The sequence below is a fragment of the Mizuhopecten yessoensis genome, unplaced genomic scaffold (genome assembly GCF_002113885.1).
Source record: "Mizuhopecten yessoensis strain PY_sf001 unplaced genomic scaffold, ASM211388v2 scaffold6383, whole genome shotgun sequence".
NCBI lineage: Eukaryota > Metazoa > Mollusca > Bivalvia > Pectinida > Pectinidae > Mizuhopecten > Mizuhopecten yessoensis.
The window spans coordinates 340,872-357,020 of record NW_018406522.1 but is presented as its reverse complement, the minus strand read 5'-3'; the positions used below and the strand labels follow the sequence as shown (position 1 = coordinate 357,020).

The 16,149-nt window shown below is 36.9% G+C and overlaps 1 protein-coding gene across 5 annotated transcripts in view; it reads right to left on the bottom strand.

Annotated features, from left to right (window-relative positions):
• Window positions 1–273: 273 nt before the first annotated feature.
• Window positions 274–16,149, bottom strand: part of LOC110452089 — a 79,851-nt gene continuing 63,975 nt past the window's right edge. For all 5 annotated transcript variants that reach the window (XM_021500380.1, XM_021500379.1, XM_021500381.1 and 2 more), the window contains 10 exons: window positions 9,501–9,635; window positions 8,002–8,154; window positions 7,763–7,846; window positions 6,504–6,649; window positions 6,160–6,274; window positions 4,843–4,944; window positions 4,268–4,423; window positions 3,930–4,043; window positions 3,442–3,540; window positions 274–3,071 (listed from right to left, as the gene is read on the bottom strand). In XM_021500380.1, the coding sequence (XP_021356055.1) occupies window positions 2,952–3,071; window positions 3,442–3,540; window positions 3,930–4,043; window positions 4,268–4,423; window positions 4,843–4,944; window positions 6,160–6,274; window positions 6,504–6,649; window positions 7,763–7,846; window positions 8,002–8,154; window positions 9,501–9,635 (1,224 nt within the window). In that variant the 3' untranslated portion in view covers window positions 274–2,951. The remainder of the gene's footprint in view (window positions 3,072–3,441; window positions 3,541–3,929; window positions 4,044–4,267; window positions 4,424–4,842; window positions 4,945–6,159; window positions 6,275–6,503; window positions 6,650–7,762; window positions 7,847–8,001; window positions 8,155–9,500; window positions 9,636–16,149) is intronic.

Genomic DNA, 16,149 nt, shown 5'->3' with positions numbered 1-16,149 from the left:
GCTCAAAAAATCTCCTGGTTTCTGTTATATAAAACCTCTTTAGCTGAATAATACATGAAGGGTTTGGGCACAAAGCCCCGACCCCACAATAAATAGATATCTTACTACCAATACATATAGATCGTGGAGTTTGGGATCTGTGTTTTAAATCAGTATGTTACATTTTAAAAATCATTAAAATTTAAACTTCAAACATTTACCTGATCAGGTATTATGAATAATCAACATTGAATATAAATCAGAAGGATGCATATATATATAATTTTTTCTTTCTTTCAAATCTGACCCCAAAAACGTACCTGCGCACTATACCCGAGTGCGCACTATACCCACAAATTTACGGTAGTTTTAATTTAAAAGGGGGAAAAAATATTTGAGAATTTGTTTTAATCAATATATCATTAAACTGAAGAGATTTATACAACCCAATTCAGGCGAGCACAAACATGGACGATGAAACAGTCGCATCAAATCACCATGGTAACAGTTACTCATTTTCGATCTGTGCCCCGGGGCTGCCGAGAAGCAGGCTGATTAAGATTCAGACACAGGTCTTTGCAATTTGGGAGGAAAAGCGCCAGATTCAGATTTGGAGGCTAAGTTGGGAAAGGAAGGATTCTGAATTTGATATGTAGTAATTTATTGAAATAAAAACTGTTTTTAAACAGGAAATCTCCCCATCCACAACTGTGGAAAAATAAGTTACTTGTATCCATGGTAATCTGAGGATTAACAAACCTAGGGCTACAGGTGGTTGTTGAACGTCAACAGTTACCAATAGCACGACTAGTCACACCTTTCGTTAACTGTTAAAGGGAAGGTATTTAAATGGGATATAAATCTCTATACCAAACACAGCTGGTCTAAAAGGATGAAATCTAAGAGCCTATTGATAATTATTAAAAAAGCACAACCAATGATTTTGTATCATGTCGATACATCTGACAACAAATCAGCATTTCGTGGTAAAAATTTACAAAATCACTTTCTCAACACTTCATACAATTATATATTTAGACACAGGGTACTGCACTGTTATATAAATAAATAGAATTTTACCTTCAGGCCCTTGCACATTATGTACAAAACAAACTAGAACATATATGCTATTTTTACCTGTGTCACAAAATATGACCTACATATCACAGGGCCTTTTTATACTCACGGATGTAATATCTATTAATCATTCCTGGTATACTATATAAAATATTTAACAACTTTTGTGCATCAAGGGCCTGTGATAAAAGAGATTATTGATTACATGTTTTTTTATAAACAGTTCATTAAATAGATTCGTCAAATATTCTAATTAGAATTTGAATCAAAGAATTGATATTATGAATCATGTAATGTTCACATTATAACAATACTGTTTAATTAAGCGTTGTATACACAGCCATGCACCCCTTTAGACTATAATGAAATTCTATCTATATTTCATTAACTATATAACAAAACTAATGGAATATTCCAGTCTGAGGGGTAATCGACTTAAACACAATTTGGCACTGTCATCATGGCGAGTACATTATATCTTACAAAATATTTACAAAGTTACAAAATAATTCAAATTGCACTATTGACTTCTTGGCGAAAAGTTGTGAAAACTAAAATCAATATAGAACAGAAGAAAAAACAGAAAAAAATAGAGTTTAGAAGCAGAGTACTGCTGTCCTGGGACAGCAAACTATACACCTGTCACATGCCAGGTAGCATCGACTTAAAGTGATAGTTAAACAATAAGACACACTAAGTACCATTCTGATGTAATCACGTCTCAAAACAAATGATATATATTGAAATTCGAGAAATGAAAAACTCCTTTTTTATTAAAACATTCAGTATAATTAAAATTATTTCTGGGAGGAGGTGAAAGTCAATGTTTTCAGCGTCAATAAAGTCATTGTTAAACTTATTAAGGCAGAAAGGAGAGATAAGCCAAGATTAAAACGGACATAAAATTGCATAGACAAAAATATTCATCAATGTGAAAATGTACATAAAATCTCCATGCTTGATATGCATTATGCTACCGACCCTTTTATAAACAAGTTATCTCCCTTGTTCTGAATATCTCCCTTGTCCTGATGTATTTTGATACATGCAGATTTCTTTCACTACAATACCATTTTCATGGTAAAAGGAACTCACAATTTAAACACGATTTCCTAGTCAAGCTTACATATCTTTCAACCTAATCAGCAACCGTTCATCTTTGATCTAAATTTTCATTAACTCATTCACCCCTGAAGACGCATTTGAACCCTTCCAATTCAATGGTTGGAATAGTTCATTATGAAATTTCAGGGGTGAATAACTTAAAAGAATATAAGTTTAGTGATTTCGACATTATCTATCTTTCAAGAAAAAAATCTCTTTATTGTAGATACTGCTTATTAATTGGAACAACAAATATGACAATATCCAATTAGATCATTTTCAAGATTTTTTTCACGATTATTAATGTTAAAATGAGTTGTCTTACATCACTGTTGGGGGTTGAGCTTAGAACGTTGAATGTGGGGCTCAATACAAATCTGTCTTGAAGACATAAAATCACTTTACAGACAAAATGTCTGGAATCTCAAAACCCTGGAAAAGGCATGCCTGTCGTGCTGTGTGATAAAAACACTGTTTCGAGCAACTGGCTTTCTTCACAGATTATAATTCTCTTCAAAGAACCAAATTTGCATAAAATGTTTTTCCCCATCAGGCGGACTAGCATCCTTCTTAGTTTGGATGAGTCTGACCTTTTCTTCCTTCCACCTTGACCTCTGATTGGTGCATTTATGACCTTGTCAATGACCATATATACTCTCACCTGAAGGTAGGGTACATTTTGGAGTGATACCTTCCATATATCGAGATGATTGGTGGACTAGAAGCCTAGCGACAAAGGTTCTGATCTTGGGATTGACCTTGGGATTACCCCTTGAAGTAGAAGGGAATCTTCACACAAGATGTTTGATCATGATGTTGGGAAGAGCATTCCTTCTCTTTCTCCATGTCCCCAAGTCTATTGTCTGCTGCTTCATATTCTTCAACCACAGTTTCACTTCCTTGTCTTCACCCTGCAATACAAAGGTCAAAGGTTAATAGTTTACTGAGCCATTTTAATTGTAATGGTATAACTTTAAAAGAATCCAAGGGTTTTGCATTTCTTTTCTTCAAATTATAATTATAAAATAATCACTTTTGAAATTGCAAAATTCATGCTTAAATTTTGAAAAGAGCAGTTATGAATAGCATGAAATTTGTTTAACTCCATGCTTTTCATGAAATCAATGTTTGTTTGTTTGTTTGAGTGGTTTTACGTCCGCTTCATTACCGAGTAGTCCAGTTATCCAGCAGATGATAAAATCAAGAAAAATGTCAACAGACGGCTATGCTGTGGATTTCATTTGGTTTACCAAACTTCCAATGGACCAGAATATGATTTACCTTAAACACAAAAGGCTCTTTGTTGTTTTCCAACACTTCAAACACATCATCTGTGTCAGGGTCGTGGTTTACTATACATCTGTTCAGCATGAATGGCTCCTGTAAAAAAATGTATACATCAGCTATAGACAACAGGGTTGTTATATTCTTACCTTAATACATAAGGCTTACCAGTCACCAATAGGTAATCAATTATATTCTCTTTTTCAACAAAATATCAATGCTAAATTTAAATAGCTGGAAAGTCTGACTCATGATATCAGGTATAACTTTATGTGACTTGTGATATCATGTGACTTGTGATATCATGTGACTTGTGATATCATGTGACCTACGATGTCATGTGACTTGTGATATCATGTGACTTGCAATATCATGTGACTTGTGCTATCATGTAACCTATGATGCCATGTGACTTGTGATATCACGTGACTTATGATACCATGTGACTTGTGATATCATGTGACCTATGATGTCATGTGACTTACCCTGACTGTCTGGTATTTGTTGTTTTTCTCCTTGAGTATCACCACAGCTGCTTGGATGACTGAAGACTTATGAGGAAACAGAAGACCTTCTTCTTCAGATCTGTGCATCTCACCCTGAAAACACAAATATACAAGATTTAAAAACTGCTCAAGTTACCAAACATCTTATGTGAAAAAGTTTGCTCAATATGTTCAACACAGAAGAAGCCTTTTATAAATCATTAGGACGGTGCCTTGTGATTGAGCTATATATCAATATAATCTGTTATTAAAGTGGTCAGAGTTGCAAAATATAAAATAAGTTGAGGTCAGAGTTGCAAAAAATAAAATAAGTTTACCTGTCCCAGGGTTAAAAGAATTCCTTGAACTGTAGTAAATTTGAGTTTGAGACGTTTCGTTGCCCAGTTGTGATCCGTTGCCATGGCCACCTGCAAACGACATGTTGTGATGTCACACACATCCTTCTTATTCCAGCCCAGAATGTCAATAGCTGCCTGTAACAAATTAAATATTCAAATCATTCTGTTAGCACATTCAAGAAAATTCAGTGGTCATTTTTTTTCCCTGTCAAAAAACACTATTTGTATTGTATACAGTTGTAATGTTGCTATATGTATAAAAATATTAACTAAAATATTCTTTACAGTTATAACAACAGATAAAAAAAAATCTGTTTTTGGATAGGTAACTGTGATGTATGCATGGCTGACTGCATATGGACAACGTTGAGTTTGAGTTATCTCCCTTGTTGCACACATTGTTACAGGTCACTACAATTTTTGAGTTATCTCCCTTGTTGCACACATTGTATCAGCAAATTGGTTGTTTTAATATGTGTTTGAAGTTGTGTCTGAGTTGAGAATACCAATAGATTACTTGTACAATGGTGTTGTGATTGACGTGATGTACTTACTCGGTTCAGTTCAGCCTTCTCCATTGATGGAGCCTGCCTCTGCAGCAGGAGGTCGGCCACCTTCTTCTTCATCTTCATGGAGCCACTACTCTTCTGAGTTTTCTGTAATATGTACAAATAACAAAACTCAAAGAAACTGATGACTTTAACAAGAGTACCGCGGGGCGGAACAAAATACGCCCGTCGAATGCCATATAGTGTTATATACTTTCTTACATTGAAATAAGATCTGCATCATTCTAAGAGTGGTTAGCTGACATGATATAAAAATGTAGGAAAAAACCTTGGACAAAAAATCAAATACTGAAATGAACAAAAGGCAATAAATTTTGCAAAAATCGTCGAATCAAAATTCTTTTAAGGGAGACACAACATCATATCATGATTATAAAGTATACCAAGTTTCAAAGAGATCCGTTGAAAAATGTAGGAGGAGATTGCCGGACAAAAATCAAATACTGAAATAAACAAAGGGCAATAACTTTTGGAAAAATCGTCGAATCAAAATTCTTTTAAGGGATACACAACTACGTCATGATTATAATGTATACCAAGTTTCAAAGAGATCCGTTGAAAAATGTAGGAGCAGATCTCCGGACAAAAATTAAATACTGAAATGAACAAAGGGCAATAACTTTTGGAAAAATTGTCGAATCAAAATTCTTTTAAAGGAGACACAACTTCATATCATGATTATATTGTATATCAAGTTTCAAATAGATCGGTCCAAAAATGTAGGAGGAAATTGCCGGACAAACAAAGTTTACGCCGGCCGGACAACGCCATACCATAATACTACCGTCAAATTTGTATAAAAACAGATGATATTTTGGTATTAATTAAATACAAAGTTGAGGAAAAACCCTTGTAATCAAGTACCAGGTATATTGTAAATTAAAACGTCAAACCACTACTGAATTAGATATACCATTACCTGTCAGGCAGGATTAATATTTGGTTGATGAATCCTTTTTTACAAATAATTCCCGATAGAAGTTTACCAATCTTCTGATGGTGGTCCCGCAGGTTAACCAGGGAAAATAATTCACGAATTAAAAGAATTGGCCAACTATTACATCACAGGACGAGCCCTGCAGTCAGTCACTGGAGTCTTCTGAAGATCAGAATCAATCTGCTTACCTCACTATATACTAGATGAGGTCTGTGTTTTTTTCTTACCCGATTCCATCACATCTTCATTCTAATTTAAAACTTACAACAATCAATCCATCTTCGATTGGAAAGTCTGACAATGCTATATATAGACTGAGCGAACAGTAAAGAAACATGGACAATAAGCTGTGGGCAAGGACTTACCGAATTGATGTGGCCGAGTATTTCCTCCAATTTTGCTTTAGCTCCAACGATGGCCGCCTTGTCTGGGGTTTCAGAAGATGTGGACTTGTGGAGACGTTCCAATAGTAATGGATACCTACAGGACAATCAACATCGTCTTTGTTTAAAAATATGTTTTTTCTTTTATTTAAAGTCTAATACTTTTTGAACTCAATTATCTAAAATATTGCAGTAACTGAACCATTTAGCATTAGATCAAAAGTCAAATACTTTATGAACTTAGCTATGTTGAAACATTTTGGTAAGTAAACTTTCAGAAAATGATTAAAAATAATGGTTGCTAAGGATTTATCTTCCATGGTTACCTCATTATTCGTTGTACTGGGAGGATGAGGAATGACTTGAGAGGCATTCGTCTCAGAGCCACATTATCATCCTGTGAGGCTTGTAAGAAGATCCGCAGCAGTTCCTTCTCTTTTTCCAGTGTTTCTAACAAATTGCCTGCATGGCTCTGAAAAAACAAAAATGAAAACAAAACTTAAATAAAAAATAATGAGCACTTTTGTGTGAAATACATGTTGTGAATAATTATCTTCTATATTTTGCATGTTTTTGTTTTTCTTTGAACTTTTCTCATTTTTTCTTCTTCTCTATTTGTAACTACTGAAATGGACTTAAATAAAAATAAGAGATATTTTGTTATGAAATTCTATTTAAACAGTCAAAATTAACGAAATTGATAGCAGAATTAACATGTAACAAAAGTTATCAACAAATCTGTAAGCTGTGTTCTTCCTTAATATCCCACACAACAGATATCTGTGGATTTCCATTTTTTGATCGTTTCACATCACCGAGACACCAAGATAAAACAAATGTCTTCGTACCAGTCGACGTAATGGCTAATACTCTCGTATAAGAAGTCTTAAAGAACGGAGAATTTTCTGATCAGGTTTGCAATAATTGAATTGAATTTCCGAACCCCCAATGTAGGTCATTGGAGGAAGCATGTCTGTCCGACTAACAGGGTCTTAATTAACCTTAAACCCCAGCATAACCAGGCCATGGTGACCTAGATGTTCTCCGATAATACTGTAATCAATAACTAGTCTTCAGACCCAAAGGAAGAGGAAAATACTTTATCTTATTAAGTATATGATCTCATTAACAAATTTTTAATCAATAATCATTTTTATTTTTATTAAACCCTAATGTACTATGAATTTACACTTAGTGAATCTGGCCGAATGTTAAAACTAAATGTTAAATCGTTAACCCTTAGGTAGCTTTAGTAGTCTCTACCATACATTTATCTGGATGAGTCCATTATAGTCTACTTAACCCTTTCACCCCTATGTAGCTTTAGTAGACTCTACCATACATTTATCTGGATGAGTCCATTATAGTCTACTTAAAAGTAAGATCAAATTTTAACATTTCAAATAGTTTTGCTATCAATTATTTCTTTTTGCTCTAAGTTCCTTCAATTTCAAGCTATCTAAAACTTTTTCCAATTAACTAAAAATGTGGTGGTGGTGGTGGTGATAGGGGGGGGGGGGATGCCTTTCTGGTCAAAGATCGTATTTACAAGATATTGTTAGAGGCAGTTAAAATCAAAACTCACCTGGTTCACACAATAGCTCTCAAATGCCATCATCAGATCTGTTGACTTCAGAAACAAGCTGCCGATGGAAACTTCCGTGAAATCCTGAAAACCCGTGAAAAACAACTTATTAGTTGCAGTTTCTCCAAAAATTATGCAAGTTTGCTCATAGAAAAACAGGAAGTTTGTCATGCTATAATTACCAAATTATTTCATTAAACGTTGTCCATTTCTATCACCGTCTGTCTATGTAAACTTACATGGTCATCATTGTTGATGGCGTCTTGGAGGGCTGCTTCCAGTCTGGCCGTAAACTGAGCGTTGGCGTTCATGAGCTGCTCCAAGTTGAGGAAGATAGCTTCAACTTGTTCTGAGCTCAGAAGTCCGTTTGTCTTCATTGGTTTGTAAAAATGCTGGAAACAAAATAAAAAGGATTGAATTTCCATATTGATACTGTAAAATGAAAAATTTGCCCAGATTCTTCTTTCAACAATACAATTCAAACTGTTCTTCAGTAAATATTTTTGGCTTTAAGTTGAATTCACCCAGTTTTTGTGGGATGAAAACAGCAAAAAACAAAATGGATAAGAAGATTCCTAACAAAATATCAATGGATGAGATTTTCAAATGAGCGTCAGAATGGCACAAGAACTGAGAAAGAATTTCTTTTTTTGAGGATGTACAAGTATTTTTTAAGTCTTTAACCTAAAAAAAAACAAAAAACAAAAACCCATCAATTTTTCTTTTTCTTTGTGGTGCTATGTTTGGTATAGTTCTCCTCAGGTAAAACAGTGTATTACAAATGTTGAATAACAAAAACAGATTATTATTCTCTTTATTTCCTCCAATTTGAAGATTTCATTTAAACAGTGGGTTTATAATTTTCAATTTTTACCTGTCAATATGCAAATTTCACTAACCCAATATAATTCACCATGATAAGTAATATCAAATATTGACAAGTCAATTGGACTAGCAGTATTTTCACTAGTTATTAGAATATAATCCTATCCTTATTGTCGAGCCCTACTGAGTGAGTATTAAATAGTTTTATTTGTGGAACAATATGGTAAACAGCTAACATAAATAGGTAACAAGCCATTCGGATTGATATGTCTCGCTTGTGCCCTACTTTGACCATCGATGTACATATCAGAGAAACTAAGTTAAACTCAAAACTTAATGTTGATGGAGATGCTGACAAAGTCAATGGACCATGAAAGAAGGTAGGCAACATCCAGCATTTGATGCATGGGTTGAGATGTACTACCTAAGACGCATCTATGGTCTAAGTTTGGTTGGTGTAACACTTATACTTTCAGTGAAACTAAGATAAACGTAAAACTTAATGTTGATGGAGATGCTGACAAAGTCAATGGACCATGAAAGGTAGACCGCATCCAGCATTTGATGCATGGGTTGAGATGTACTACCTAAGATGCATCTATGGTCTAAGTTTGGTTGGTCTAACACTTATACTTTCAGTGAAACTGAGTTTAATGCAAAAACTGAATGTTGACGCCGCCGTCACCAGAAAAGCAACACTTCAGTCTTGCTTCAGCTAATTCGTCGTGGCAAACGCAAAAACTGCATGTTGACGCCGCCGTTGCCAGAAAAGCAACACCTCAGCCTTGCTTCAGCTAATTCGTCGTGGCAAACGCAAAAACTGAATGTTGACGCCGCCGTTGCCAGAAAAGCAACACCTCAGTCTTGCTTTCGCTAATTTGTTGCGGCGAGACAAAAACAAACACAAACTTACATCCTTGAGGATATGTAAATCCCGTCCGTAGCTTTTCTCCGTGTCCCTTATTTCTATAATGATGTCTTTTCTCTCTGTTTTCTTTGCCTCCTTGTTGGCAACGGCGATCACGGACTCAGCATTTTCTTCGTCTCTCTGTTGATGGAGGAAATTTAAATAAATTCAAAAATAGAAAAAAAATGTTTGATTTATATCAGTAGATAACGGACTCAGCATTTTCTTCTTCTCTCTGTTGATTGAGGAAATTTAAATAAATTCAAAAATAGAAAAAAATAGTTTGATTTATATCAGTAGATATTTCAACCACCTCTATAAAAAAAATATGTATAAAAGTACATGTATACCAAGTACTTACCCATGCGTTATAGTTAAACACCATCTTTATAAATAGTGTAACTTCAAAGTAATTAGTGTTACTCCGGTGAATTAAAACTCCAAAGGGTACTTGTCATCCAACGCTATCACAAATTTACAAATGTTAAAAATTGTTCGTCACTCGCGGAAACTGTTAAAACCACAAATTCAGCTGTGTACACGGAACTTTCATAACGTTGTCTCTGGAGATGGTTAATTGTTCTGTGACTGATATAAACACATCAGTGTAATTCATAGCAGACAGCCACACTATTGATCTGTTTGCATTCAAAGGTCACACAATCACCTAGCTACAGGCCCTGGCAACAGGATTGGAGGCTGACAGACGTACGAGGACCAATCAGAGCAAAGCTTGACTCAGGTATTTCTAAGAGATTGCTTGTCACATTTTAATTACAGTATGGATATATATACTGTTGTGACGTCATTGGGGAGCGTTATCACTTTGATTGGTATTATAGCAGTGGAGATTCTACATATAGAGCCTTTTGTCTGCATACCATGTGCAGTCGGAGTGTCAACTCAATACCGGAAAATAGCCTAAGTAATGGGCCTGATCAGAAGTAAAACCGGAAAATATTTCGGTTAATGAGCAAACATATTAACACAGATAACATTTTTATCTCTGATCTCCGGTCATGTTTATCAAATCTTATTTGGACTCATTTTGCAGTTTTCGTTCATTTTATTCTAATATTTTTTAAAAGTTTAAGTTTACCTATATCACTTTAAAAAATCTTTTTTTTTCAAAGCATTGTTAGCTTGACTCTTTATGTCTTGTTAAATTTCATTCATTTTGAAAGTGATTTCTTTTATGGGAAAAAATGATTATATTATTTAACACTGAACTGAAAAAAAATTTCTTTATTTCTTATACATTCTGAACTCATTCACCCCTGAAGACACATTTGAACTCTTCCAAGTCAAAGGCTGGAATAGTTTATTATGAAATTTCAGGGGTGAATGGGTTGATGAGTGGAATGTTGATGATGATGATGATGATGATGATGAATTTATAAGTGACTATGAAATAATGAAGTCGGAAAAAAGAAAGAGGTGTGAATTGTCATAGTTATGAAATTAAAAATAAATAAATGATGAGTACAAACTGAGTGAAAGAGGTATGGCGAATGGAAACCCTCCTATGTTGAGGGTATTCATTGCTCGGGGATTGAACCCAGAGCCCTTCCACCCTGGCAATCCCTATCCCAACTACTGCTGAAGAATTAAAACAATTGAAAATGATGAAAAAAAAATGAAATTTTCAACGGCAAATTTTAATCCCCGTATTAAATTACAGTATATTTGTTAATGAGATGAAATAGGAAAAGGTTATCATGCCTTGAACATCCCAGTGGACTAATACTTGCAATGATTTTGTTAACGATTGCAATAAATCTATCAATCTGGTATTGAGTACTAATGAAAATGAAAGATTAATCGGTCACGTTAGCCTGGACGAGAGAACGTGTCATGTATATCCGTGGAATCGAGAGATTAATCGTACGCATTAGTGGCAATGTCAACAAAATGTAATCAATACAAAATCATGACACGAAAACATTGAAACAGGAATGAACGTGACTAAACTCAGGGAAGATAAAAATCTGCGTCATTCCTCCATATAAAAACCAAAACTCTCGTAATTACATTTCTGAGAATTTTTTCTTAAAGCTAAAAAATAATTTCCTATTGTTAAACTTTGACCCCTATGCATCTAATTGACCTCTGGACTTTTCTCATTGACTTTTTAGTGGATCTATACTTGCCAACTCTTTAAAAATTTAAGGAAAATGTATGACAAAATCTGATAGTTGGACTATTTGACTCGACAATTAATGCTTTCACCTGGAGCTCTCTCAAAATAAACTAATCCATAAAATTACCAAGGGAGATAATTTGTCGAGAGAAATGACCGATCAGGATAGATGAACAGACTAGGGAGACTCTGTCAGGAGGTAACCAAGGGAATATTACAAGGGAGGTAATCCTTCAGGGCTGATTTTTCAGTTTGGGGATATTACCAGCTGTTTTGAGATATTTGACCTTATTTCATACCTGAAATGTGGATTTCAGCTGTATGCCTGACCATGCTATTGATATATACACCACAGGTTTCATTCCAATAGTCAATATGCACCTTACTTTCCCTGTACATGTGCAGCCACTGTGAACTAACCATATCAATAGTCAATGAAAACGCAATAAAAGTTTGTAGCCCAAAGAACTCCAACAGATAAGACAAATGTTACTAAATATAGCTGTTTGTTTATGGAGGCAATTTAAAGGGAAAAAATCAATTTGTTTTTTGGTGTATAGATGAATAAACAAACTGCCATAGCAACTACTGCGTTACAACAAAATAAACACCCGAGATTTCCAGCGGTGTTGTAAAGTGGGTGACAAACAGAAGACAAAGGAAAATATTACGCAGTTAACACAATGGCATTGTATCCTGAGTTTTTTGTACAACATCTAAACAACTCTTGGTCACAAAAACACATGTGTTTAATGAGACACTATGGAAACAAGAAAATGTTTGTAAGATGTGTTGATACCCCCGACACCTGCTTCGATCATTTCTGTACTTATTTGTGCCAAAACATCGTGGGAAACCGTACAATTGACCTTACGACCTGAAAATAGTGACGCCATAAGTTAATTATATCGATCTCACTGCTGAACATTGGCTGAGGGTTAGACACCTTTCATCGGCTGGAAAGCAGATGTTGTATTTATTTACCAGATTTCTACAATTATTACAAATTTATAACCAAATAGTGTGTACAAATGTTTGCTATATATGTCGTCATGAAATTGAAATATTAGATCTCTGCTTCACACAAATTTTAGGATGACTGCCGTTTTTCAGAAAAATCTACATCTACTTTCAATTTCAGTTGTTGTATGCCAACATAAATAGTCTTTGAATGCGTTGATTTATTGCCATATTAGGAAGTAGAGAAAAAAAGGAATCTCAACACCACAAGGACGTTTTGTGTGATTTATAGGTACAAAACATCCTTGTAGCGTTGACATTCCTTTATTTCTCTGGAGGCATGGTAGGCTAGTGGTAGGACGCCGGGCTCGTGACCGAAGGGTTGCGGGTTCGCGTCACGGCATGGCACTACATTGTATCTTTGAGCAAGATACTATACCCGCTTGTTCCAGTCTACTTAGCTGTAAATAAGTATGTGGTTGTACAGTGCTAAAATTGTTGAATGCTAGCTGTTAGCGCTGAAATGGCAGCTACGGCTGTACGGTCCCCGGGGAGTTGATAAAGGTATTGGCTGGTTGCAAAGGACCTATAACCACGGATAATTATTTGTGAACTGCTTTGAGACGACCTATGAACTAGGTTGTGGTGAAGCGGTATATAAGAACCTCAAATTATTATTGTTATTATCATTATTTTAATAAGTAAGGAGCTCTATCGAATCCACTCACGGATCCACCCTAGGACACTACCGCAAAGTTCTATAGTAGGTGTGTTGGATTACCTATATTTGTTATTTAAATATAAGGAAGGTGAAAACAGTCATGGACTCAATGGAAAATAGCAGAGAAAATTGACATGGGCATAGATCAGGAGGTACACCATGGCACCAGCAGTTTCATCAACACTAACAAAACTATACAGAGTGGGATTGGTGGAGAATCTGACATGCAGACAGTGTCAGGAAGCAGAAGTATCCTTTCTCCAGTAACACTGACACTGGTATGGTTAACACAACCAGGCTTAGTGGTTAACACAACCAGGCTTAGTGGTCAACACAACCAGGCTTAGTGGTCAACACAACCAGGCTTAGTGGTCAACACAGCCAGGCTTAGTGGTTAACACAACCAGGCTTAGTGGTTAACACAACCAGGCTTAGTGGTCAACACAGCCAGGCTTAGTGGTTAACACAACCAGGCTTAGTGGTTTACACAACCAGGCTTAGTGGTCAACACAACCAGGCTTAGTGGTTTACACAATCAGGCTTAGTGGTTAACACAATCAGGCTTAGTGGTAAATACAACCAGGCTTAGTGGTTAACACAATCAGGCTTAGTGGTTAACACAATCAGGCTTAGTGGTAAATACAACCAGGCTTAGTGGTTAACACAATCAGGCTTAGTGGTTAACACAATCAGGCTTAGTGGTAAATACAACCAGGCTTAGTGGTTAACACAATCAGGCTTAGTGGTTAACACAACCAGGCTTAGTGGTTAACACAATCAGGCTTAGTGGTTAACACAACCAGGCTTAGTGGTTAACACAACCAGGCTTAGTGGTTAACACAATCAGGCTTAGTGGTTAACACAACCAGGCTTAGTGGTTAACACAACCAGGCTTAGTGGTTAACACAACCAGGCTTAGTGGTTAACACAACCAGGCTTAGTGGTTAACACAACCAGGCTTAGTGGTTAACACAACCAGGCTTAGTGGTTAACACAACCAGGCTTAGTGGTTAACACAACCAGGCTTAGTGGTTAACACAACCAGGCTTAGTGGTTAACACAACCAGGCTTAGTGGTTAACACAACCAGGCTTAGTGGTTAACACAACCAGGCTTAGTGGTTAACACAACCAGGCTTAGTGGTTAACACAACCAGGCTTAGTGGTTAACACAACCAGGCTTAGTGGTTAACACAACCAGGCTTAGTGGTTAACACAACCAGGCTTAGTGGTTAACACAACCAGGCTTAGTGGTTAACACAACCAGGCTTAGTGGTTAACACAACCAGGCTTAGTGGTTAACACAACCAGGCTTAGTGGTTAACACAACCAGGCTTAGTGGTTAACACAACCAGGCTTAGTGGTTAACACAACCAGGCTTAGTGGTTAACACAACCAGGCTTAGTGGTTAACACAACCAGGCTTAGTGGTTAACACAACCAGGCTTAGTGGTTAACACAACCAGGCTTAGTGGTTAACACAACCAGGCTTAGTGGTTAACACAACCAGGCTTAGTGGTTAACACAACCAGGCTTAGTGGTTAACACAACCAGGCTTAGTGGTTAACACAACCAGGCTTAGTGGTTAACACAACCAGACTTAGTGGTTTACACAATCAGGCTTAGTGGTTAACACAACCAGGCTTAGTGGTTTACACAATCAGGCTTAGTGGTTAACACAACCAGGCTTAGTGGTAAACACAGCCAGGCTTTACACAATCAGGCTTAGTGGTTAACACAACCAGGCTTAGTGGTTTACACAATCAGGCTTAGTGGTTAACACAACCAGGCTTTAACACAACCAATGGAGAAAACATTATAGCATGATCCAGTGATGGCATCACCCAGCACGAAGAAACACTTTTACAGGTGGTTGTGGAAGTGATCGTATCCTGGGACACAACGTGTGAGAAAGCACATGAGAAGAAAAAGGAAAAACTTATGGAATGAAAGTAGAAAAGATTTTACCCTGGGATGAGATTCTCAATCCTGAGTTCTTCCCAGATATCCTACAGATACAGAACTAACATCATGCTAGGAATAGATGTTTCTGGAAAAGGCTGTGGGGAATTCCTGCATTATCCTGCTGGGGGATGTTTGGGGTCTAGCAGATCACAAAAGAAGACCAAACCGTGAGGGGCTGAGAAATAAGGCAGACAGGGAAGCTGGTTGTGGATGTGACATGGGGAGAGAAGCTGGTTGTGGATGTGACATGGGGAGAGTAGCTGGTTGTGGATGTGACATGGGGAGAGTAGCTGGTTGTGGATGTGACATGGGGAGAGTAGCTGGTTGTGGATGTGACATGGGGAGAGTCGCTGGTTGTGGATGTGACATGGGGAGAGTAGCTGGTTGTGGATGTGACAAGGGAATAGTAGCTGGTTGTGGATGTGACAAGGGGATAGTAGCTGGTTGTGGATGTGACAAGGGGACAGTCGCTGGTTGTGGATGTGACAAGGGGAGAGTAGCTGGTTGTTGATGTGACAAGGGGAGAGTCGCTGGTTGTGGATGTGACATTGGGATAGTAGCAGGTTGTGGATGTGACATGGGGAGAGTAACTGGTTGTGGATGTGACATGGGGAGAGTAGCTGGTTGTGGATGTGACATGGGGAGAGAAGCTGGTTGTGGATGTGACATGGGGAGAGCCGCTGGTTGTGGATGTGACATGGGGATAGTAGCTGGTTGTGGATGTGACAAGGGGAAAGTAGCTGGTTGTGGATGTGACAAGGGGAGAGGAGCTGGTTGTGGATGTGACATGGGGAGAGAAGCTGGTTGTGGATGTGACATGGGGAGAGACGCTGGTTGTGGATGTGACATGGGGAGAGTAGCTGGTTGTGGAG